This window comes from Neoarius graeffei, chromosome 18 (genome assembly GCF_027579695.1).
Source record: "Neoarius graeffei isolate fNeoGra1 chromosome 18, fNeoGra1.pri, whole genome shotgun sequence".
Lineage (NCBI taxonomy): Eukaryota > Metazoa > Chordata > Actinopteri > Siluriformes > Ariidae > Neoarius > Neoarius graeffei.
The window spans coordinates 21,393,897-21,420,689 of record NC_083586.1 but is presented as its reverse complement, the minus strand read 5'-3'; the positions used below and the strand labels follow the sequence as shown (position 1 = coordinate 21,420,689).

The following is a 26,793-nucleotide window of genomic DNA, read 5'->3' as shown; positions in this document are numbered from 1 at the left end:
GTCAGCGCTGTAAACCAGAGCTAGGAAATCTTCCGCAGTGTTGCCAGATACTGCTGACGTTTTCCAGCCCAAAATATATTCAAAACCCGCTAAAACGCACTTAAAACCACCCAATCTGGCAACACAACCGAAACTAGAAAATCTTCCCGGAAGTTCCTTTCAGCACCGAGATGCCAACCAATCCTGGGTGACATCTAGGTGCTGAAAGGAACTTCCGGGAAGATTTTCTACGTGCAGAATAATTCTGCACGTAACCTAGGTCTTAAATTACCCAAATGAGATTTTAGAGCAACAGTGCAAAATATCTCTGTATTTTAGACTTTTTTAGGCCTAAAATTGAAAATGTGTAATTCTAGACTTTTTTAGACTCCGCGGACACCCTGTAAAATGCGGGACGGGTTTAATCTCTGCAAAACATTTCCACGCAGGATACATGGTGTGTGCAGCAGCGAAACATCTCGAAACTCCAACAGCAATAGAAGTGGAACATTTTGCCCAGAATTTAACTTTGCAGTCAGAACCTTTAATCGTGAGCACGAGGATGAGTGAAACAATATTGCTGAATCCCTAAAAAAGGTCGCATTAGCAGATTCTTATTCAATAACAAAGACCAGGAAATGAAGGTTTAAGAAAGCTTTTTTTTTTTTTTTTATTCTTCAACACTATTAAACTTTAAATACAGCTGATAAAGATCTCGTGCTCTGAGATGAATGTACCTTGTACCACATGTACCATGAAAGAACATCAACCATATCAACACCGGTTTCATAAAATCTGATCCCCTCGGAAAGAGAAAATCTGGTCGAGTAGAGTTACACTGTACAGTAATTATATATGCAGGATGACGGAATAAGATTCCAACACTGATTTTTTGGTTTGGTTTGACTTGTGTGCAAGCAAAAAACTGGTTTGTAACATATGCGTCATCTTGTTCACCCACCATGATCCCAAATCCATCACCATTTCCTTTCACTTCACAGCAGCCCCCATAACATGGTGTGCGACACACTAATTGTCCAGAACATGCTAAATCAAGTAACTGTAAATGTGCCTCTGCTACGATTTTGGCTGGAAATCCAGGTTCACATTAAAAGCCCTCGCTCCCCAGAGCGTCTCTTTCCGAAGGTCGTGGGGACAAACGTTAGCGAACGCCTTCCAAAAGAAAAATGGTGCGAGCGAAAGCCACCATTTTGAAATCAAGTTCCAGAGACACCACATGTAGGCAAGTCCTGAAAGTAACTTGGAGAAAAGATACTGGGGGAAATCCAGCAACCTGCACCACACGATTGGTCCAAAAGCACCTCAGGACATCACAACTACAATCTGCATACAATTCAGGAAGCAACTGGGGTTCATTCCCCCCGGATTGTATTCTTAGGAATGTAAATTAGCACACATGCTAATTTTTGCTTTGCCCTAAGTGTTTCCAGTTAACATTCCTTGCGTCCGTGTCCGACCTTCGTGTCACTTGTAACTCCTGGTACCTTGCCCCTAAGGTTTCGGAGGCTGGCGAGTTTAGAAATAGGAATTCCTAATGGCATCTGCGTTTCATTCCTCCGTGGTGAAATGGAGTGTGTGCAAGACGCACGTTGAGTTGCTGATTGGCTGGTTTTGAGTCCTCCGGGTGGGATCCTTCTGCAGGGGGAGCGGCTAGGACGGACAGCGTCAGACTGCGTTGTGGCCAGTTTGTCCTGCCAGTATCGGTGCCCCCCGATTACACGGGTGCTACTTTTCGGAGGACGATGATACACTCCCGGTTTGGCGATCACTACTTTGGCTCTGTTGTAAGCTTCTCGCATGGAAGAGATTTCGAGTGGTTGATAGGCCTGTGAGGGGAAAAGGGAAGGTGGAAGTTATTACACAGTTTTGCTGGCAGCTGCGACAAATTTACATACGCACACCGCCACTAGGCTCTCGGTTCGTAAAGCTGAGAAAAATAACCGCAACCAAAAACACACGTTCCACATCCGTTCCTGTTTGACGAACTGAATTCCCCCCCAGGTGAATTTAGTTTAGTTTGATGTGTAGTTTCCAGTACCGTCAAAACTTTAATGGCTAATCCATAAAATAGAACGCTGTGCCTAGGTCATAAGTATTGGCACCCCTTTCCCAAGCAATGCAGTCCTAATTTAAAATACAAGCAGACATTAGTTCTACCAAGTACATCACTAATATTTCCTGCTAGATTTTGTTCTTAAATTCTTGTTAATTCTTTTTTTAAATGAAAAAAAAAAGTGAAAATTATTCACTCATCTTTTGCTGACCTTTGATACCCATATTCAGGGTTTTAAAAAAAAAAAAGTATCGCCAATTATTGAAGTTAGCTAGCTGAGAATACGGTTATTGAAAGCTTGAGTGTCGGTTTGATAAATTACTTAATTAGATCCTAAACATCTCTGTAGCTCATGTTAATTTATCGCAAGATACGGTATACAACAGAAGTGAGCAGAACCCTGTGCGAGATCACTTAAAATGCTGAATAACTTCATCTTATAGTACGGTAACTGCATTACTTGTAGGTTGAACAGTAGGGTATTTGATTGTATGTAAAATTAAAAACCAACAGGAACTCAAATGCAACAAAAGTTAGAACATCTTTCGTTTACTAAGATTCAATCCCCCTCGACATGGACCACACCAGTGCTGAACAGTTTTCTGGAGAGAGGTTCTGCCATTCTTCAGAGACAACCCCCCCCAAGCTGCTCTTTGCTGGAGGGGTTGTGTTGCTCTATCTTTAAAAATACCCCAAAAGCAGGGCTTTGAACCGGTTCAAGGAACGAAAACGAAAACTTTTTCTATTTCACATGGAACAGAAACAAAATCAGAAACTTTATTTTTTATGTTCCGGAACAGAAACGCTGATTAAAAATAATGGTAACCGGTTAATACCGGTTTTTATTTCGTTCCTCAAAGTTTCTGTAGCCTACAAATAAAAAAGTCATTCTTCTCCTGCGCAAGTTTCTATGACCCGCTGGGGTTCACTTCCTGTGTGACGTTCGCTGACTGAATGGAGAGAGCGGGAGGGTGGACTACTATCACGTCTCCACATCTTAAATAAGAGGTAAATATTGCAGTCTATCGTTATTCAAAAACGTCAATTTCAAACACGATATCAATATATTTGTCCACGTTAATGAGAGGCTCGCGAACATTAAATGACGTTAACCTCTGTTAGCCTATCAATGCATAGGGCCTGACTAGCCTTTGGTAACACACTAAACGAATTATCTTTCATTTTTGGCACTTTTTCTGTTTGTGTAGATGGGAAGACATACTGAGAATCCAAATCGCCAACATTTGAAATAATAATTGTTTTGAATTATTTCTTGTCTTATTTAATGAAGGTTGTAATAGAATTAGCCTACATTTGGCTTAAGCTGGATGAGACAGAGACATAATTTTATAGCCATTTGTTAAACAGCTGACAGGGAATGTAATTAACCGTTCCGGGAACGAAATTTTTTTTGTTCTAACCGGTTCGGGAACCTCTATTTAATGGTGGAACCCAAAACCGGAAACGTTAAAATTCCGTTTCTGTTCGGAACGAACCAATAGGAAACAAATTCTGGTTCAAAGCCCTGCCCAAAAGTGTTCTGTTAGAATCACATCAGTAAGGAGACATTCTTGGGGAGGCCATAATTTTCTTTAGAAACTCTTGCGTGATTTTGGCAGATTATCGTTATGCTGGAATGTTCCTCATCTTCCAGGCTTCTGAAGATTGGGAATCATCTTGTCAGCCAGTATACCGGTTTATCCACAGGCTGATCTCCCCAAAACCTTTACACTCCTGCAGCCCCGTATCATATCCTCACGCTCCCATCATCTGAGTGAGGAATGATCTCCCAGTATTCATCAGGCTTCTTTTCGTGGTCAGTTTTGTTCCAAAGAGCAAGAACGTTTCCCCCCCGGACGCTGCCCGTAAAGGTTGACGTTATGCGATGACCTTCACGCTGTCTGAACAGTCACAGTAACTCTGATTTCCACTGTCCAGTCTGAAGCACTTACCCATCTGTTTTTCAGAGCTAGATTATAGGTCACTGTAGGAGGACGACCACTGCGGCTCTGAGGCTCGTTCTGTTCCTCCTGATTACTGCTGCATCTGTTTCTCCACTGATTTTTACTTGGCCACCGATCTTCCTGCGTCCTTTTCCATCTTTGTGAAGTCTCACAATCAGATTCTTCAGTTCCTCTAGGGTTTCTTTTCCATGTGGAGCCATGATGCAGAGAGACACAGCCCACAGGTCCAAAACTGAGAAGGTTCTGGAGCTCACAGGCCATTTTATAACCATCTTCATGCAGTTTAAAGCTGACTGGAAATCACAGGTGGACTCAATTGTGTTGCGTCGAGTTTCGACTTCGGGGTCTGTATTTTCAGTACGGTATTTTTTCTCGAGTGTTCACAAGAGGAAGTCCTCTACTCGTCAATTTAGAACTAATGCAAAATCACTGGAAGGTGATCCAATTTTGAATCAGTTGGCTTTTAAAGTGATATTCCACACGGGTGTACTTACTTCTGTTGTATACTGTATAGCCAACAAATAATGGAGTTATTTTGCGCAATATCTCATGTAACACATCGTTTCATATCACTCAGCTAGTACTGGATTAGCCAAATAACCAAATTAGCTTATTTAATTGTATTTTTAGCAAGTCATTAAAGCTTAAATACCACAACATGCCAGTATTTTACAGAAAGCTGTACGGAAATATGTGTTCAACAAAATTACCATTTAACTAGCGTTCTATGTGAATTGTTTTGCTAAATGTTGCTACTTGTTTAGCTAAAGCAGGACAAAATTCTGAAGCGTATGCTCATAAAAACGTACAACAGGAATAATTCTGAGAATATTCTGACTTCAGGTAATCGTGCAGAGATCTCTTTCGGCAAAAAACCTGAGCCATGCTAAAGGGGCATCGATCTTCGCCAGCTACCTGAAAATGCTCCCAATGATCTTCATCATCCTTCCTGGCATGATCAGCAGGGCGCTCTACCCAGGTATTACACATTATATACACACATTAAATACAGCACCAGAGAGGATACGGAACAGCGGGATTTAACTTATGACTCCGTAGATAATTATTATGCAGAGATAACAACGTACTTAGGAAAATATACTGTAACAACCACCTACATGCCATATTTCAAAACAGGTCAACTTGCTGATAAAGAGTTGGTGAGTTATAGTACTCGACATATAGATTATACATTTACAGCGTGTAATTAAAACACCCCCCGCCCCCCATTTTTTAGGTAAGGAACTACAGTAACATTAAACAACTGACAATCTTCAGTGTTCCTGTCTCCAAATCCTACAGTGGTGCTTGAAAGTTTGTGAACCCTTTAGAATTGTCTATATTTCTGCATAAATATGACCGAAAACAACATCAGATTTTCACACAAGTCCTAAAAGTAGATAAAGAGAACCCAGTTAAACAAATGAGACAAAAATATTATACTTGGTCATTTATTTATTGAGAAAATGATCCAATATTACATATCTGTGAGTGGCAAAAGTATGTGAACCTCTAGGATTAGCAGTTAATTTGAATGTGAAATTAGAGTCAGGTGTTTTCAAATCAATGGGATGACAATCAGGTGTGAGTGGGCACCCTGTTTTATTTAAAGAACAGGGATCTATCAAAGTCTGATCTTCACAACACATGTTTGTGGAAGTGTATCATGGCACGAACAAAGGAGATTTCTGAGGACCTCAGAAAAAGCGTTGTTGATGCTCATCAGGCTGGAAAAGGTTACAAAACCATGTCTAGAGTTTGGACTCCACCAATCCACAGTCAGACAGATTGCCTACAAATGAAGGAAATTCAAGACCATTGTTACCCTCCCCAGGAGTGGTCGACCAACAAAGATCACTCCAAGAGCAAGGCGTGTAACAGTCGGCGAGGTCACAAAGGACCCCAGGGTAACTTCTAAGCAACTGAAGGCCTCTCTCACATTGGCTAATGTTAATGTTCATGAGTCCACCATCAGGAGAACACTGAACAACAATGGTGTGCATGGCAGGGTTGCAAGGAGAAAGCCACTGATCTCCAAAAAGAACATTGCTGCTCATCTGCAGTTTGCTAAAGATCACGTGGACAAGCCAGAAGGCTATGTTTGTGGACGGATGAGACCAAAATAGAACTTTTTGGTTTAAATGAGAAGCGTTATGTTTGGAGAAAGGAAAACACTGCATTCCAGCATAAGAACCTTATCCCATCTGTGAAACATGGTGGTGGTAGTATCATGGTTTGGGCCTGTTTTGCTGCATCTGGGCCAGGACAGCTTGCCATCATTGATGGAACAATGAATTCTGAATTATACCAGCGAATTCTAAAGGAAAATGCCAGGACATCTGTCCATGAACTGAATCTCAAGAGAAGGTGAGTCATGCAGCAAGACAACGACCCTAAGCACAGAAGTCGTTCTACCAAAGAATGGTTAAAGAAGAATAAAGTGAATGTTTTGGAATGGCCAAGTCAAAGTCCTGACCTTAATCCAATGGAAATGTTGTGGAAGGACCTGAAGCGAGCAGTTCATGTGAGGAAACCCACCAACATCCCAGAGTTGAAGCTGTTCTGTACGGAGGAACAGGCTAAAATTCCTCCAAGCCGGTGTGCAGGACTGATCAACAGTTACCGCAAATGTTTAGTTGCAGTTATTGCTGCACAAGGGGGTCACACCAGATACTGAAAGCAAAGGTTCACATACTTTTGCCACTCACAGATATGTAATATTGGATCATTTTCCTCAATAAATAAATGAGCAAGTATAATATTTTTGTCTCATTTGTTTAACTGGGTTCTCTTTATCTACTTTTAGGACTTGTGTGAAAATCTGATGCTGTTTTCGGTCATATTTATGCAGAAATATAGAAACTTCTAAAGGGTTCACAAACTTTCAAGCACCACTGTAAGTAACTGGTACAAAAAAAAAATCCTTATACTTTGATTACTTATCATAAATAATGGCATCTTGAAACCGATTAGTTTGAGCCGACATGCACAAACAAGCTTTTTGGAGAGCTGTTACGGGAAGTGTCCTACACAAATTACTGGCATTTTCACAGAAATGAGGTGTTGCAGTCAGAAGACATGAAAACAGCCCAACCCTTTTTGTGCACATTTAACACTTCATAGCTTGATTAGCTTGTGGAATGGATTTCACTGGCTTGTAACCAGTCGCAAAGTTCTCCTTCACTGGCTTCCTGCATCAGATTTACAAATCTCGATGCTTCCCATCAAAGCCCAAACTGGATCGTTCCCATCTACCTGGAAACGGACACTTTTCTCAAGCCCTGCTCTTGTGTAACGTTTGCTTCAAGCTCCACGCATGGCTCGACTTGCAGTCATCTCTCAAGCCACAAGAAAGCATCAAGATTCTTCTCTAGTCCCAAGGTGGCTGAGGTGCCAAGTACTGACGCTCAATCCAATTAAATGTAAAATTAAAAAAAAAAAAAAAAAGATATAAAAATGCGAATCCAAGCACGAACCTCCCCTCTAAAAGGCTTTGACTTTAAAATGCCCTTGAAGTGGTACTCAAGTCATGACAGCAAATGTTTGAAACGTGTCAGTTTTGAACTGATTAAAGTTCTCCCAGCGTGTTCGGGCCTGCTGGAACGCACTCGGACACACCCTGGTACATTTCCTAGCATACAGGCACACATGGCCAATAAACACACCTCTATGACACACCCATGTTTATAGAGACTGGCTTGAAAGATAACATACCTCATGGGATAAAAATCACTTTCCATTTTCACACACACGCACACACCCCTACCTTTCTTGTGTATCTGCTCCGTACATTCAGCAAGTTCCTGTCTGTGGGGTTGCTGCTTTTAGCAAGTTCCTGTCTGTGGGGTTGCTGCCTCAGCTCCACCATGGATTGTGACAGTCGTGCCATTACATTCAAAGAACCATGCTCTCTGAGCTGTCCCAAGACGGTTGGGTCACCGTTAGTGAGCAAGTTGTGGTCCAAGTCTGGACACTCGTAGTACTCGTCCGATGCTGTTGAGCCAACGTCCTGTGCTGAATGGGCCAATTCAGGACTTCTGGTGCTGTCTGCATTATCGTCTTTAGTTTTACTTTCTGAATCCTGATTGGCCGACACTGAATTCGGCACCTCTGGTGCTTCTCCGTACTCCTCCGAGCTGGAAGTCTCGTATGGTTTCATTCTGCTTCTCCTGACTACGCTGACTTGCACATCAGGCCCGTCGCCTGCCGTCATCACCAGCTTTAGAGTGCGTGGCTTTGGCACAGGAGGGCCTGGAGGAGGTCCTTGTGTCTGAGCATTGTCCATAAGAGGCTGTGCTGGCTTAGGAGAGTTATCAGGGTTCACAGTGTCTGGGGGTGCATTTGGCAACTTGTCCTCTGATGGAACCTTTCCGTCAGGTTTATCCACTGGTTCCACACGGGTGGCTGGTGGCTTTGTTTTGGAGGTGTGGCTAGCTCGAACACGTGGTCTCGCCTTGTCAGGTAGTGGCTCTTCTGGTGGAGCGGTAAAAGGGTCCTTGAAACGAATGGCCTGTGAGGTTTCAAATCGCTGCGAGCGCATCAGGTGCGGCTGCAGCGGCTTGCTCGTGTCCCGAATGTTGATAAAGCCGATGACATCACTAGGTGGGTCTGGTTCCGGCCATGTGGGCAGGTAAGGAATGAGCTCTGCCTTTGGTAACCCTATAAGCCCCGGGTGTTTGGGCAGTTCCTCAGTTAACTCACGGTGGCGTTTAACTGGCTGAGGCAAGGGAGTCTGTGAGCTGTCCTTGGGACTAGAGGCTTTGTCTGACGAGGTTCGGCTTGCCGTCTCCACCAAGGCGTACTTGGGGTTGATGAGTTTCCTGGCAACAGCCGTTGATGGGAGAGAGGCCGGTGTAGGAAGAGGGACTGGATCGGGCTCAGGGAGTTCAACCAGACGGATTTTGGAGAGGTTGACGCCACGAGAGTTCAAGTAGAGCTCACGGAACTGCTTGTCGAAGGTCTCCACTACCTGTCCGGTGAGGACTGTGATGAGGTTGCGGTCCAAGCGGGAAGCCGTCCACGTAAAACTGAAAACACATCAAACTTCTTAAGTTAAAGTGATGCATACAGCAGAGTCGAGACACGAAATGTTCCAAAATGGGACATTTCGTTAAATCCTGCCTATTAGTTGAGAAATAATATGGGCACTTTGACTAAAATTATTATATATATAACATTTTATTCTATTCACTGGATATGAGCAATCACGTGCTCTGATTGGCTACTCTACTACTAGGATATCAGCTAATATACCGTGAGTAGAGAAAAACAAAATGGAGACGCGTGTTGCTGAACCAACCGAGGATGAAATAAAAACTCAACTCGGGGGGGGGGGGGGAGCGACAAAATATGGAATAAAAGTATTTCATGGCAAGAATTTTTTTCAAGAATTATTATAGCATTTTTCACAAATTGCTCCTGTTGTTTCGCCAGTTTGTTTACATTCTAAGTGGAAATGATTGTCAGACGTTTTGTATAAAAGTTTTTCTTTATCGAAACCGCAAAAAATAAAAATGCTCCGTTTCTCAAAATCCAGTGAATGTGGATAGAATAATATAAAGTTAGGTACTACCTAATAGCGGAGCTTCCAGTCAAATGAAAACAAACATGCAACAGATGATGGACTTTGATGGGTTTCAATTTCAATTTTATCACGAGAAGATAAATTTCTCCAAACTCACATGTATATTATTCTTTTTCTTTCTATAAACTAATATGCTGTAGGGATTTATAGCAAAATGTTTTGGAAACAGAAAAGATACACGATTCATGAAAACATTGACTGGATTCAGGTCAACTTGTCAGATCCCGAAGGATTTCGCAGTGATTTCGAAATCAGCATCACTATTTAGAATTAAATTCCTACAGCTCATCATTTCTATTCATTCATTTTTTTACACGTTTTCTTTCTCTTTCAGCTTGTCGCTTTTCTTGCGAAAGATTTCTTCGCCTTTCTCTCGCTCTTTCACCGCTTCTTTCCTTTTCTTCTCTGTCAAAACACTCTTTCTCTTCCTCGTTTTGACTTCATCTCTCTCTCCTTGGTTAACTTGTTCTGACATCTTTTTAAAGTTTGTATTAAAACGTTTGTAAAAATTATTATTTTCTTGCGCTGTTTGAGTTCTCGGTGGAAAAACACGATAAATATGAAATTACCTGTAGACAAAAATAAAAGTTATGTAGGCGCACTCACGCTTCTAGTTCCCGCCAAAATCAAAACAGCCAATCAGAATCGCAAGGGGCGGGGACAGACGGACCGACGTACATGGCTGGGATCCCTGTGTGTCCATGAAAAATCAACTCGATGGGTTACCAGATTTTCTTAAAGTGCCATTCCACCATTGGATGTATTTTTTTGGCATAAAATACAATATATTTTATGACAACATGACTAGACAGAGAAATCTTTTAGCTTCAAAATGATATATCAAACATAATTTTTTGACAACGACAAGTATATTAATTTTGCGACCAAAGTCACCTACCCTTTTAATTTCCGCACGGTAGTGAAACGTGATGTCATCGGCAGGTTCCCCTTCTTGTGTACCACGTCACGTGTGACGTGGCACAGGTTATCAGCAATGGCGGATAGAACGCGATTTCCACTTGTCGATTGCTGTGCCGATATTCACCATCGACCGTCTCCTTTGGGCATCACTTGCTATTTTCCTTCGCTTCTTTTCCGAAGCTGACGATAGCGTTCTATCCGCCATTGCTGATCATCTGTACACAAGAAGGGGAACCTGCCGATGACATCACGTTTCACTACCGCGCGGAAATTAAAAGGGTAGGTGACTTTGGTCGCAAAATTAATATACTTGTCGTTGTCAAAAAATTATGTTTGATATATCATTTTGAAGCTAAAAGATTTCTCTGTCTAGTCATGTTGTCATAAAATATATTGTATTTTATGCCAAAAAAATACATCCAATGGTGGAATGGCACTTTAAGAAAATCTGGTAACCCATCGAGTTGATTTTTCATGGACACACAGGGATCCCAGCCATGTACGTCGGTCCGTCTGTCCCCGCCCCTCGCGATTCTGATTGGCTGTTTTGATTTTGGCGGGAACTAGAAGCGTGAGTGCGCCTACATAACTTTTATTTTTGTCTACAGGTAATTTCATATTTATCGTGTTTTTCCACCGAGAACTCAAACAGCGCAAAAAAAAAAAAAAATACATCCAATGGTGGAATGGCACTTTAAGTATGGAGCTTCGCTAAAAGAGTTATTCCACTCAATCTCATCATACTGTACATGGCTTACAGACAACTCCGTGCTACGCGCCTTGTCGGCTTTCAGCTCATGTACGACTCGATTTCATGGAATGACTTAATTATTTATACAGCGACGTCCCTTTGCTTTCACAGTGGCCATATTTATCGCCTGATATTCTTGTTATTCTTTGTTTCCTGCTGAACAAATAAAACCACTCGACATCGGATTTCATATTGCTCTTTCAGTCCAACACAAGCCTCATTAATATTTTTTAAGTCTGCTACATTATCTACTAAAACGGGGTTACATTTATCCATAAATGCAAATAGATCTTTTATTAATCTACAAGGCAGATCTGGTTTTTAATCATGAAGACCAACAACCCAGTACTGCAGATTGTGTTTGTTCGGAAAAAAGACAATCATTAACTTCGGACCACATGTGGTGTTATTTTCCAGATTATTTTTCCAATAACGCCATGTTCCGTAGTGTTTCCGAGGAATTTTCCCCAGTGATTACAACGCTATGAAATAAGAACGGCATGTTATACTTTTTATCCATTTGTAGTTACATTTAACGTTATGGATCATCCATGAAATGAAGGTGAATAAGACAACAACAAAATGCAGCTTGTCCCGTTACTGAAAAATTATTGAGGGAAAAAAAAAAAACATAAGCAGAGCTTGTGTAATGTCAGATTTTTTTTGGGGGGCAATTATTATAATAAATGCTATTAGCAGGGATTTTGTCCATACACGTAAAGCTCAATTTATAAAAAAACCACAAAACAGTGTGAAGTCTAACATGTCAGCTCACAGAGATTTGCCTTGGGTCAATTAACAGCTTGTTTTATGGTCGATAAAAGACATGATCTCTGCAGGCGTGGGACTGAACAGTCCATAAACTTTCCTGATGAAGCAAATTCAAGTGGCACTGGATACTTTGGGAATAATTACTCTACTCAACCTTGTTTGAGCCATGTCGTAAATCCTAACTAATCCTCTCTGAATAGTGCAAATAGCAGGAATTTCACTCCGTACTTTTTTTTGGGGGGGATATATACTAGTGCATCTCAAAAAATTAGAATGCTGTGAAAAAGTTCAATATTTTCCATCAGTTATTTAAGAAAGTGAAAATGTTATATATTATAGACTCATTACACAAACTAAAATGTTTCAAGCATTTTTCTATTTTAATTTTAATCAGTATGGCATACAGTACAAAAAAAAAACATCTCAAAATATTAGAATATTTCATTTCGAGTTTGAGTAAAACAGTATGAACACAGTGTATCTCTCGGTCTAGTTCAGTACACACAACCACAATCATGGGGAAGACTGCTGACTTGACTGTTGTCCAGAAGATGATCACTGATGCCCTCCACAAGGAGGATAAGCCACAAAAGGTCATTGCTGAAAAGGGTGGCTGGAAAAGATGCACAAGCAACAGGGATGGCCGCAGTCTTGAGAGGATTGTCAAGAAAAGTTGATTCAAGAACTTGGGAAAGCTTCACAAGGAGTGGACTGAGGCTGGTGTCAGTGTATCAAGACCCATCACGAACAGACATCTTCAAGAAAGGGGATACAACTTTCGCATTCCTAATATCAAGCTACTCCTGAGCCAGAGACAATGTCAGAAGTGTCTTATCTGGGCTAAGGAGAGAAAGAAATGGACTGTTGCTCAGTGGTCCAAAGTCCTCTTTTCAGATGAAAGTACATTTTGCATTTAATTTGGAAATCACGGCTCTAGAGTCTGGAGGAAGAGTGGAGAGGCACAGAATCCAAGGTGTTTGAAGCCCAGTGTGAAGTTTCCACAGTCTGTGATGATTTGGGGTGCCATGTCATCTGCTGGTGTTGGTCCACTGTATTTTATCAAGTCCAAAGTCAACACAGCCATCTACCAGGAGATTTTAGAGCACTTCATGCTTCCATCTGCTGACGAGCTTTTTGGAGATGCTGATTTCCTTTTCCAGCAGGACTTAGCACCTACCCACAGTGCCAAAACTACTACCAAATGGTTTACTGACCATGATATTACTGTGTTTGATTGGCCAGCCAACTTGCCTGACCTGAACCCCATAGAGAATCTATGGGGTATTGTCAAGAGGAAGATGAGAAACACCCGACCCAAAAATACAGATACGCTGAAGGCCACTATCAAAGCAACCTGGGCTTCAATAACACCTCAGCAGTGCCACAGACTGATCACCTCCATGCCACACCGTACAGTAATTCATGGTAAAGGAGCCCCAACCAAGTATTGAGTGTATAAATGAATATACTTTTCAGAAGTTGGACATTTCTGTATTGTAAATCCTTTTTTTGATTGATCTTAGGGAATATTCTAATAATTTGAGATACTGGATTTCTGATTTTCATGAGCTATAAGCCATAATCATCAAAATTAAAACAAAAAAAAGGCTTTAAATATTTCACTTTACATGTAATGAATATAGAATATATGAAAGTTTACCTTTTTGAATTAAATTATGAAAAAAAGGAACTTTTTCATGGCATTCTAATTTTTTTGAGATGCACTAGTATTTTATTTTATATATATATATATATATATATATATATATATATATATATATATATATATATATATATATATATATATATATATATATAAACAGCAGCTCTGACAGTGGTTCCGGCCACAATTTAACTTTTAAAAGAAAGCTGCAGCATCTGACCTTCACCGACTTCAGGATCGAGCAGTTTGTGCTTTCTCACCAACATGACAAGCTGCTTTTTTTTTTGTTTGTTTTTTTAAATTAACTTCAAGAGAGAAAAACTGAGGCTGGTGAAGGAACCAGTGTTTATAGCTGCTATAACCCGAGTGATAACTTGATTCTTAGAGACATTCCACAACATTACCTGTAACTATAAAATGGATAAAAATGAAATGTCATTCTTTCATAAATAGTCATCACTGAGAGGTTGATGTGGTATAAGAGGAATAATCAACAGAATAATGCAATGTGCTACAGAATGTGAACTAATCTGGATTAAAGTCGATCCCTTAATTACAAGATGTCTATGAAATGAATCCAGGTCTAATGGGTATAAAAGTATAATGCACATGATGGATGTTTACTGCATAGCAGCCCCACACACACTTTTTACTGCTCAAACAAAGACAAGCGGGCGTGGCTCGATGATTGCTTCATGGCTTCTTCCTATAGATGCCTAACCACATACCGGAGGCCAGTAGCTAGGTTTTATGAGGACATAAAAACATGAAATTATGCTCTAGGCTGCAAACCAACAACCGGTACACTGAATTTGTATAGACACACACACGTCAACACACCTGTATGATCCAGAAATGGCGCGATCTCCATCCACGAACATGAACTTCTGACTCAGTAAGCCTTGCACTTTTTTAGCGGAGCGTGTGTGGAACGCAGAGCCTCCGCTGCAGCGGACCCGCAGGTACTGCAAGCAACAGAAGACGAAGCAAAAAAAAAAAAAAAAAAAAAATCATGCTTACTGAACTCGCATCGTATACTTACAACTTTTTCCACACTACATTCAGTGCTGAGCTACTGTGATGCATCACGTTGTAGGGCTGCGTTTCATCAGCTGGGCAGGACAAACAGCTTATACACAAAACCCTTGGATCATAAACATTTCAACACTTTTTGTTGCTCGTCACCATTGTGAAGCAAGGTGGTGGTAGCATCACATTGCGCAGATGCTTTTCGTAAGCAGAGGAAACCAAGTTGGATGGTGCCAAATAAAGGGCAATCCTCAATTTAAAAAAAAAAAAAAAAATTGCTAGATCTGGCACAAGTGTGACTATGAATCAATTCATTCGCAGGGTAAAGAGGGGATTAGTCAGAACTAATCGAGAAACCAAAGCTAACTCTGAACATGATGCTACCACCATCAGTTCAAAGGGTGAATAATTACGCAAGCCATTTTTACTTTAGATCCCATGGAAATTATGCATGAAACAGATTTGCGCTGACAGACACACGAATGATATTTTTCTTCTTCCACCTGTGATGACCTGGTGAGGGAAGTTTGATAGAAGTGACATTTGCACTCATGCTCAAATATTTCAGAGGTCTTTGCTTTACTGCTATTACGTTCATGGTACAGGAATGACTGGCATGTTGAGAATGTTCACACACACACACAAAGCCAACACATAGCACCATTTACACGGCGCCAGTAGATTTCATGTGATCCAAAGAACCAGTATGTGGCTGTGAGGGCGTGGACGTGAAAAACGTTTTCCCGACGTGCTGTGGGTGTGTCGAGCTCACCTTTAGATGTCCACCGTGCATGTCTGCTCGATCACACATTTGCAGAAAGTCCTGAACGGCTGCTTGTTCGATGATGATGTACACTGCTACTTTTCTCTTAAAGCTGGCGTCCAGGAGGTCCTTGAAAATGTCCACGTCGGTGAAGATGTCCATGACTATGCCGATGAGCTGTTAAACATGAAAGTAATATAAAATCAGCCGAAGATAAGGGCCTTCATGCCAATCAAGAAGGAGCAGTTAGAAAGCATGTGTGATAAGGGAAGGGGCGGGGCTTTCAGGTGCTTTCGGGGCTTTTCAGGTTCATATCAGAGAGTTCAAAACGCTTGTGTAAATCATTCCAAACTCAGACGTCGATTGGTTTTACTGAAGACATCGAGAGACTGTTCTTTTGGCGCATCTTTGTCTTTAGTGATAACTTGTTATATCATACGAAGTCTAGTGGTGAGCCCGGAAACGTTTTTGCACACAGTGCAATGTGGTGCAACAGTAGCTGCTGTAATAATATCTCAGGCCATCCTTAAAAAAAAAAAAATCCGTTTCCTGTCCATCGGGTGAGCAAAAAAAATTTTCAGTCGGGAGGGAGGGATTTTTTTTTTTTTTTACTACATGGATGGGTAAGAAATCGCAATGCTGTGTTTGCTTTTTCTTTCAGTACTTTTTTTATTACAAAAGCAGACACATTTAATAAAATATGACGGTTTAATCAACTGAAACTTGTACAAAAACTTTAAGTTAGCATTTTAAATGCTGACTGCAACATTTGCAAAACTTTTACAAAGGCACTTAAAATGTCCGACACACGGACTTTTTGTAGTTCTAAATCGAGCGTTAGGCCTAGTTCGGATGAAATTACACTATTAAAATGATCACTGAATGATTTGTTTTTCTGAATCTTTACTATTTTGTTGCTCGCTAGAATACCATTTTGCGATTTCACACTTAAGCGAATGTTTGAAAACTCCAGATCTCCTCCTTCATGGTGGCTGCCATTTTTTTGTGCCGCACGGCGCATGCGCAGAGCTGATTCAGTTCAGAGTGCGCGCACTCGGCGGAGGCAGTAGTGTGTCGGAGGGAACAGAAGCAGAGATGACGCTTATTTTGTCTCCGGTAAACCAGTCTTCTCTCGTTCAATTACGTGCTGGCATCAAAAGACACTGTTGGTTGTAAATGAAGCCAAAGATCAATTCCAGCGTGATGGACGTGACACTTGAACTCAAAATGGCAACAAATGACCCAGTGCATGTTTTATTGTCTCCCAGTATTTAAACAGGTGTTGCATATTTTAAGGCTGTACCATACTGGAGAAGTGATAGAACAAGAACAATTCCCATAGTACATCTAGGGCATGCCAGAAAACGCCAATAAAAGATGCGTTATGGATGTGACAGAAAAAGTATCACTTTTCTTGGGTGACTGTACATTTTTATCAAACTCTGTGAAATTGTAAACCTAATGTCGAAATGGAGATATCCATTTGATAGAGGGGTCCAAGGTGAATATTAAAAAATCTTTGTTTAAAATATTTTGTATTTCATGCAGAGTTTCGGAAGGAAAAGTCAGCGTTATGGATGTGACGAAATTCCGTTATGGATGTGACGCAAATTGAGTGGTTGGAGTGTATTTTCATACACAAATGGAGAAATGTTCGCTGAGTGTGTAATTGTGTCGCCCCACTGCAGACTGCTGTCGTTGTTAATTCATAGCATGCTCAGCTGCGTGAATGTGTCATGCAGCGAAAATAAGAGATTTACAAGCCAGGAACGCCTCATGATGCAATACGCAAGAAAAGAAAGAAGATTTACTGCCATTTTACTTTGTATTTGAGTAAAGTGAATAAATAAATGGTCTGTGGAAAATACATTTAATCCTGGGAACTGCGTGCACAGGAGTTTATTTTGTGTTTACTCCCCCCCGGCTGGCTACTTATTTGTCATGGCTGGCTAGTAAGAGCCTTAGTGGAAAGCCCTGAGAATGCGGAAATGTCAAGTTCGATTTTAGATTTACGAACCCGAAAAAAATGTCGAAAAACCGGCGCTAAAAAAAAAAAAATTTTCAACCGCACAAACGGCACTCGCCCGGCCGGTGGACCGGGAACAGAACATTTTTTAATAATGGCCTCACCGCTGTATGACATTCGAGGCCTGTGTGAGCTTCCATTAGAACACATTTCTCCTGTTGAATAACTAAAGACACGCCAAATAAAAACTGAATCCACACATTCTTACATGCAACAATAAACTCTCATAACCTTAAACTCCTAAAGCGAGACGGCCTTTCGATTCCATAAAATCAGTGAAATTTAGTTCCCCAAATTTTATTTCTGCAATATCTCACAAAAAAAAAAAAAAAAACAGGTCATTCTGTGGCTGGGAAGTTATTTAAGAGGATTCCCAAGCAAATAATATGCATGAAATCGCTTGCTTCGCGCAGTCAAGCAGACAGAGGAAGTCCGTGTGTGTGCGCATGCGCAGGTTTACCTTCGACCGTGCACCGACGGTTCCGTCATTCTGTCACTAAACGAACAGCTGATCACACCGAGGTGCTCGCTGACCGCCGATATTTATTAGTTTGGTCCTGCGTTTCCTTTCCTTCGCAACATAACGTCTTTTCTTCTCGCTTTGTTACTGTAGTTGGTCTTTCACGTTTCATTCGTGGCCTCCATTTTTCTCTCCTGTTTCCCACAATGCCTTGCGCAAACAGGGAGAGCCCACCATGGGATGCATGATGTAGTATGACGTCATGGTGAAGCAGGAAAAATATAGCGGCGAATTTAGGGCCACGTGGCCCTAAATTCATTAATTGTTCTATTTAAATTTTAAAAAACCGAATAAAATTGGAAGTCTGTGATTCGAATTCAGTAGCTTTCAGTCCATTAAACAAAAATAATCGGGTGTCGGGGAAAATTCTTTTTATGACCTACATTTGAAAAATCTGAAAGGCAGTCTAGCTTTAAAGGGCATATTCTGGACCAATTTCTTTTTTTTTTTTTTTATATGAACACATGTCCCGTTACACACTCATCCAGAAGGGTAATTTTGCACAAGGCCATCTGTCTACAGCAGAAAAAAATAAAATACCAAAACGCGTCTGGAAAAATCCCAAGGGAGTCTGGAGCCAGATTCGTGACGTCACCTGCGGAAGCGCCAGCAGGCTGTGAGAGCTTTGCATGGTTTCAGTGCACAGCCTGTGTAGACCAAGCGCTCCCGTTTCTCTCTCATTGTCCAGTCTTTTGGGAAACGATGAGTACTAGTCCCATCAAGATTGGTGTTGCTACACCCTCCTACGATACATCTGTTAACCATTTTAATAATTACGCGATAACGTTGAAGAAATTTGCAGAAAACCACCAGGTCGTTTTCTCATAAACAAACCAGCGCTGACGTAGGATTCAGAAGGAGGCGTCCCGCACGCGACGTCACGAAAATCAATGTTTGACGGGAAATCCGAATGGCAAGTTTTATCAGAGGCCGACCAATTCACCTCAAATGGCTTGATATCAACTGAATTTTTCTGGTATTGCGCAAGGTAAAAAAAATTGCAGAGAATGCAGAATGTTACAGATATTTGACCAAAGTTTAATATAAAATAGGAGAATTACACTGATCTTGCTCCTGAATTTACCCGTGATATGCACTTTAAACTCAATCAAGAACAAACTGAAAGCCCATTTTGCCATAAAAGTACAACCCCGATTCCAAAAAAGTTGGGACAAAGTACAAATTGTAAATAAAAACGGAATGCAATAATTTACAAATCTCAAAAACTGATATTGTATTCACAATAGAACATAGACAACATATCAAATGGCGAAAGTGAGACATTTTGAAATTTCATGCCAAATATTGGCTCATTTGAAATTTCATGACAGCAACACATCTCAAAAGTTGGGACAGGGGCAATAAGAGGCTGGAAAAGTTAAAGGTACAAAAAAGGAACAGCTGGAGGACCAAATTGCAACTCATTAGGTCAATTGGCAATAGGTCATTAACATGACTGGGTATAAAAAGAGCATCTTGGAGTGGCAGCGGCTCTCAGAAGTAAAGATGGGAAGAGGATCACCAATCCCCCTAATTCTGCACCGACAAATAGTGGAGCAATATCAGAAAGGAGTTCGACAGTGTAAAATTGCAAAGAGTTTGAACATATCATCATCTACAGTGCATAATATCATCAAAAGATTCAGAGAATCTGGAAGAATCTCTGTGCGTAAGGGTCAAGGCTGGAAAACCATACTGGGTGCCTGTGATCTTCGGGCCCTTAGACGGCACTGCATCACATACAGGCATGCTTCTGTATTGGAAATCACAAAATGGGCTCAGGAATATTTCCAGAGAACATTACCTGTGAACACAATTCACCGTGCCATCCGCCGTTGCCAGCTAAAACTCTATAGTTCAAAGAAGAAGCCGTATCTAAACATGATCCAGAAGCGCAGATGTCTTCTCTGGCCCAAGGCTCATTTAAAATGGACTGTGGCAAAGTGGAAAACTGTTCTGTGGTCAGACGAATCAAAATTTGAAGTTCTTTATGGAAATCAGGGACGCCGTGTCATTCGGACTAAAGAGGAGAAGGATGACCCAAGTTGTCATCAGCGCTCAGTTCAGAAGCCTGCATCTCTGATGGTATGGGGTTGCATTAGTGCGTGTGGCATGGGCAGCTTACACATCTGGAAAGACACCATCAATGCTGAAAGGTATATCCAGGTTCTAGAGCAACATATGCTCCCATCCAGACGACGTCTCTTCCAGGGAAGACCTTGCATTTTCCAACATGACAATGCCAAACCACATACTGCATCAATTACAGCATCATGGCTGCGTAGAAGAAGGGTCCGGGTACTGAACTGGCCAGCCTGCAGTCCAGATCTTTCACCCATAGAAAACATTTGGCGCATCATAAAACAGAAGAGACGACAAAAAAGACCTAAGACAGTTGAGCAACTAGAATCCTACATTAGACAAGAATGGGTTAACATTCCTATCCCTAAACTTGAGCAGCTTGTCTCCTCAGTCCCCAGACGTTTACAGACTGTTGTAAAGAGAAAAGGGGATGTCTCACAGTGGGAAACATGGCCTTGTCCCAACTTTTTTGAGATGTGTTGTCATGAAATTTAAAATCACCTAATTGTTCTCTTTAAATGATACATTTGATATGTCATCTATGTTCTATTCTGAATAAAATATGGAATTTTGAAACTTCCACATCATTGCATTCCGTTTTTATTTACAATTTGTTCTTTGTCCCAACTTTTTTGGAAATCGGGGTTATCGAATAACTTACAATACAACAGCAATCTTTTTCAGAAATATTTATGGGTCGTGACTTATTTTGCAAAAACTTACAGAAAACAATGAATAGCTGCTAATGAACGCTTTTAATTCAGAATTAATTGTTTTTAATTAGTATTAATTTGAAATGTTTCCAAAACGGCACCATGGTAAAAACGGATTGATTTGATGTTGCGTTTAAATAGACTAATGCTAGACATTTTGCCCAGAGATATAGGCGAGACAGCCACGGTGACTCCAGTAGCAGGGAGTGGGACCTTGCTGCGCCCTGGAGCTTGGGGTGGGGTTACACCTGGTGGGCGGAGTAACACGTGTATGACTGGCTGAAGCACGCAGGACCTTTTCATGTGCAATAATGAGCAATGTATCTGATTACCGATGTGCAAGATGAGTAAGAACTCACTGTTTAGTAAAGAAACAGCTTTTGGAACAATGCAATGGGGGGAAAAAAAAATCTAAAAAAAATGTTCCTGCAAACGAGCACCATCACATATGAAGATATCAGTATTTATCTTCAAATGACCTTGAAACACTAACACTAAAATATGTCAAAGCAGCATGTGCCAAATTAAATCCCATCCCTTATTTATACATGAAATCATGCATAATAATAACTATAATAATCTAACATCATTATTAAAAGTAATTATCTCTTCTTTTCTGCCCATGTTTGATTGAACGCACTGCTTTTAGGAGCTGGAACATGGTGATAAACAGCTTGGAACACACACCCACTGGCACTCACCCACACACATTTCCGTATTTAGATCCTTATGAGGACCTCGCATTGACGACTATTAAGCAGCTAATTGCTACAAAAAAAAAAAATTCTAACCCTGACTTTAATCTCAGTCAACAAATATCCTCTCAGTTTTTTTTTTTAAAGAATAGTTTGTAAAACTTATGAGGACTCAAGGTCAGGACTGAGATATTCCTATCCTTGTGGGGACCAAGATGTAAAAACATGCCCACACGCTTTTATTTTTAATCAAAAGCCTCTCTGTGCATGAACAGTCGACTGACAATGAGGGTCTGAATGCTTTTATGAGGCAGTAAAAAGGCGATCTGTGTGTGTGTGTGTGTGTGTGTAGAGGGAGTGAGAGAGACCTCGTGTTTGCACGCGTTAATACAGAAGCATTGACAGCATGTTTTAACACGCGGACTCGTCCTGACTCAGAGCGTTCACGGATGTGTCGCTGATGACGGGGTGAAGCAGCCGAGTAGAAAGCAGGACACAAAAAGGTCTGATTAATTCTTTGAGGTTTTATCTTGCATTCCATCCAGATGCATTACAGCCAACACGAGGGAGGAGGGGTTCCGTCTGTGCCACAAACCCAACCTTCTCACGCATACTTGGACGTTCCCAAGAGGGTCTTCAAACAGCTAAGCTTCCGATAAACGTTTATACGTTGGCGTCTCGTTCGGTAGCACGGCTGCATCCGAACATGTTTATTGTCCTTCAGTGCGTTTGGGAGTAAAAATATTCAAAGGGAAATCCCAGACCGACCACACCAGTGTCTCAGGGCTTGGACCCAAACCACACAGCTACCATACGAAACAGCAGAGCAAAGCAGTCGGCCACCATGACATGCCCTGAAATGCCCTCGGAACACTATTGTGTAGCTACAGTACAGAGCGTAACGGCATACCGTTTTGGATGTAGCCCAAATTATTTACATGGCAGAATGCGTTTAAACAAAAGGAGACAAGATAAGACCAATCTGAGATTTAGATTAACGTGATAATTCTAATACGCCATCGTTTTCATGGTACCAACAAGCAGTGAGTGATGTGGCAAAAACGTCACAAAGAATTTCCGAAGAATTTTTCTACGAAATGCAACATATAGCACTTACGGTGAAATTATGACAAACTACTGTATTTTGATTAAAAAAAAACTTGAAAACATGTTGCTAACACGATACCACAGGTGGGTGGATTTCAGGTTTTACCCCGACTCCATTTCCGAAAGTATTTTTTGTCGCATCGCAATTTTTCCACATAGATCTGGTTTTATGATGCACAGTTATCTGAATCATTTGCAGCTGAACTGCTATAAAGCCTTTTATTTCCTACTCCACTGATTAAAGCTACTCATAATGATAGGAGTGTTTGAAGGGGCTTCATGCTTCCATTGCTATTTGGCGAGCTCCCAAAATGCATTAACACGTCGCACTGATAACTTTACAGTTCACACTGTTTGTGTGTGTTATTTTTTTTTTGCACGCATTTCCTTATTGGACCCTGAAATGAATCCCTGGCTATGGCAACACGACACGGATTTGTTTGTTTGTGTCGTGTCGTGTTGATGGAACGTTCTGGAATACAAGTCTCGAATTGCTCCAATAAATCAATAACACTGTGCACTTTAACTCAACGTGATTACTATTTGAACAGATGCACGATGGTCATAAACAGATCCGTGTGTTTTGTTTGTGTCTCATGGCAGAAGTCAAGATCAAGTCCTCTTCAAGTTGATGCAAGCCAAATGCAATTTTTGTAAACGTAATATGAAACGATATAACGTGGATTTGTTTGTGTCGGTGAAAGTGGAATGTTCTGGAATTAAAAAGATTTGAAGGCTCCAAGAAGCAATCGGTGCATCCATGTAAACAAAATGGCTACTGCAGCCATCCTGTACCGTCTGACCATGCTGCATGTTTACGTGCTCAGAAATTAGCTACGTGTAGCTACATTGGGGGCGGCACAGTGGTGTAGTGGTTAGCGCTGTCGCCTCACAGCAAAAAGGTCCTGGGTTCGAGCCCAGTGGCCGATGGGGGCCTTTCTGCGTGGGTTTCCTCCGGGTGCTCCGGTTTCCCCCACAGTCCAAAGACATGCAGGTTAGGTTAACTGGTGACTCTAAATTGAGCGTAGGTATGAATGTGAGTGTGAATGGTTGTCTGTGTCTATGTGTCAGCCCTGTGATGACCTGGCGACTTGTCCAGGATGTACCCCGCCTTTCGCCCGTAGTCAGCTGGGATAGGCTCCAGCTTTATGGAATCAATTTTGTGCCAAAATGTTCATACAATACTTTTGAAAATATCAAACAAAAATGACAAATCAAAATACAAAAAGAGAAAAAAAAAAAGGTCAATTTTTTTAGACTGGCAAACGAATTATTCGTGTAATCGTGCAAAATATCAGTCTATTACTCTTCAGAAACCTTTTATTTTTGTTCCGCGTCTTTCTCAGTTTTGTTTGACGTAATTTATTTTGGTTGCGATTCCAGCTTTCTCGTTTGCGCTCCCTGACTTTTTGCTTGCAGTTTTGGCACAAACTTCACGTGTGGGTGGGCTGTCCAGGAATGCATTCCCATTGGCTAACTTGTGTTTGACTGACAGCTACGCTCAGCCATTCCCTACTCGGATTCTGGCGGACTGTTTGACGAGTGACCGATCCATTGACGGTAAACAAGGATGGAGTGGACTTCAGTGGCGACTATGATACTGAATTAATTCAATGAAGTGTAAATTCAATATCATAGTCGCCACTGAAGTCCACTCCATCCCTGTTTACCGTCAATGGATCGGTCAATCGTCAAACAGTCCGCCAGAATCCGAGTAGGGAATGGCTGAGCGTAGCTGTCAGTCAAACACAAGTTAGCCAATGGGAATGCATTCCTGGACAGCCCACCCACACGTCAAGTTTGTGCCAAAACTGCAAGCAAAAAGTCAGGGAGCGCAAACGAGAGAGCTGGAATCGCAACCAAAATAAATTACGTCAAACAAAACTGAGAAAGACGCGGAACAAAAATAAAAGGTTTCTGAAGAGTAATAGACTGATATTTTGCACGATTACACAAATAATTTGTTTGCCAGTCTAAAAAAATTGACTTTTTTTTGTATTTTGATTTGTCATTTTTGTTTGATATTTCAAAAGTATTGTATGAACATTTTGGCACAAAATTGATTCCATACAGCTTGCCTGCGACCCTGTAGAACAGGATGGATAGCTACATTGGTGCAATACCACTATAAAACAGCAGGGGCAGTATAGCTCTCATCCTTCTGTACGATTCTAGACATTCTCACAGCCACGCCCTCTTTCATCTCATTACAACATGATCGACACTGACAGTCTGAGAGGGTTCGCAAAAACTGTCGAAACATCTTTTCGTAAAGATTTAGGTTGGAGAGACCAGGAAGTACTCGCTGCACAAACAAAAAAGGATAAAATATACACCAGCAGCTCCATCCCAGCACAGGACACTTGTATCACCTACGTACATGTTGTGGTCATGTGACCAACTAATGATTAACCTGTGTAGCCACGCCCCCTACAATAAGGTCAAAATAATAGGTTCGTTTTAGTTATGTTGAGAAACAAAAGCACTACTTAACGCGCATGCGCAGGAAACTTAAATCTAAATTATATACACATGTATATATTAAAAAAAAAAAAAAAGAAGAAGTGGTTTGATATCTATTTGTTTTAAAAGTATGCTGAGTGAGGTACCTTCTGCGCCTGCGCAATGGTCTTCCTCACCACCTCTTTGATGTGCGTCTGGCCGTCCATGGGCGGCTGCATGTGCACGTTGACCCGCGTGACTCCGCGGTACGAGGTGTAGTCGGGCCAGCCCAGGTCCAAATCCGGGATGGAGATGTCGGAGCGGTCGGGCCAGTACTGCAGCGACAGCGCGCGCTCTTCCCTGTCCGCCGCCGCCGCCGCCGCGGTGTCCGCTTTGGGATGCTCGGCCCCGGGCCGGTACTCCTCCACGGAGCAGCAGAGGCGCTCGAGCTCGCGCTCGGACAGGAAGGGCCGCAGCTCGTGCTCCTTCACGTACGCGTCAAAGGCCTCGCGGCCGCCGGAAATGAGCGCCTCGAGCGCGAGCCGCTGGTCCTCGCTGTAGAAGAACTCCGGTTTGGACTCGCTCACGCGACAGTTCACGTGGTTGTCATCCAGACACTGAAGCTGGGACAGAGCCATTTCCGACACGATACCAATAAATACAACTCGCCGGAAAGAAAGTTGCTGAGACCCTACAGGCACACGGTGCTCGCGCTCCCAGGCGTAAATGTATTCCTAGTTTGCAAAGACAACTTACTCATCATCATCATCATCATGAGTGTTATTTTATAATTAAACATGTGGCGCATTAATTATTCCCGGATGATGCTGTGACCGGTTCATGGTGTCTCCTCGCGCTCGTTAGATGAAGTGAGCCCGAGTCTGTAGATCCGCTGACAGGTAAAGGAGGACAGAAGCGTCCCCGGGGACCGAACCTCCAACCGGTCCACAGCCCACACCTCACTCACTCACTCAGTCACGTGACCGACTCTGAACTCCACCTCCACCACGTCCGGTCCCGGCGCGAGCGCTGACAAAAACTCCGACTATTAAAAAACCAAAGTTTCAGAGGAACTCAGTGGAACAGAAAGTTGTGCGCTCCGCGTTCCCGCTCCAGAAGGACGAGAGGTCGCGTCCCAAACCGGATAGGGAGTGGAGAGAACCTCAGTCCATCCGCTCAGGAGCGCCGGGCTGGGCTCAGTTCTGTTCCTGTACAGGATGACGCGGCGCTGGATCTTGGCACGCGCTGGCGCGCGAGGGGCGGAGCAGCGTCCTTATTGGTCAAAAAAGGACATCGGGACAACTTTCACTTCCTCCTCACGCGCGCTGCTGGGCACATGCAACAACTTACAGACTGAGAAAAAAAAACTATAAACTTCTTTCTTTCTTTTTTACAAGTTGACACTTCATGAAAATAATATAGAAATAATAATGATGATTAAAAAAGGAAGCTAGAAGAACAGGAATAGTAAACTTGTTCAGTTTTTGTTCCCAATTCTTTCTTTCTTTCTTTCTTTCTTTCTTTCTTTCTTTCAATTAATAAAGTGTGACAGACACTTCTAACAAAAATTTCCCTTCTTTCTTTCTTTCTTTCTTTCTTTCTTTCTTTCTTTCTTTCTTTCTTTTTCTTTAAATTAATAAAAAAGTGAGACACTTCTAACAAAAAATTCCCTTCTTTCTTTCTTTCTTTCTTTCTTTCTTTCTTTCTTT

At 41.7% G+C, this 26,793-nt stretch overlaps 2 protein-coding genes across 2 annotated transcripts in view; one reads left to right on the top strand and one right to left on the bottom strand.

Moving 5' to 3' along the window:
* The window catches only part of slc5a10 (solute carrier family 5 member 10), a 107,403-nt gene that overhangs the window by 44,541 nt on the left and 36,069 nt on the right, over positions 1-26,793 (top strand). Inside the window, exon 8 of the mRNA XM_060898541.1 lies at positions 4,861-4,996. Coding sequence (XP_060754524.1) covers positions 4,861-4,996 — 136 coding nt within the window. The remainder of the gene's footprint in view (positions 1-4,860; positions 4,997-26,793) is intronic.
* fam83gb (family with sequence similarity 83 member Gb) lies at positions 619-26,311 on the bottom strand. Its single transcript, XM_060898540.1, has 5 exons — positions 25,252-26,311; positions 15,509-15,676; positions 14,548-14,672; positions 7,784-9,044; positions 619-1,826 (listed from the first exon to the last, which is right to left on the bottom strand). Exons 1-5 carry the CDS (start codon positions 25,720-25,722, stop codon positions 1,431-1,433), a joined length of 2,421 nt encoding a protein of 806 aa, XP_060754523.1. The 5' UTR covers positions 25,723-26,311; the 3' UTR covers positions 619-1,430.

Excerpts from the sequence above, each read along its gene's own strand:
- fam83gb (XM_060898540.1), bottom strand. The coding sequence starts at position 25,722 with ATGGCTCTGTCCCAGCTTCAGTGTCTGGATGACAACCACGTGAACTGT. Across the intron at positions 15,677-25,251 it reads CCATTGCGCAGGCGCAGAAG|CTCATCGGCATAGTCATGGA; the intron begins GTACCTCACTCA and ends CATGTTTAACAG. Across the intron at positions 9,045-14,547 it reads GCCATTTCTGGATCATACAG|TTTTACGTGGACGGCTTCCC; the intron begins GTGTGTTGACGT and ends ATGTGTTTTCAG.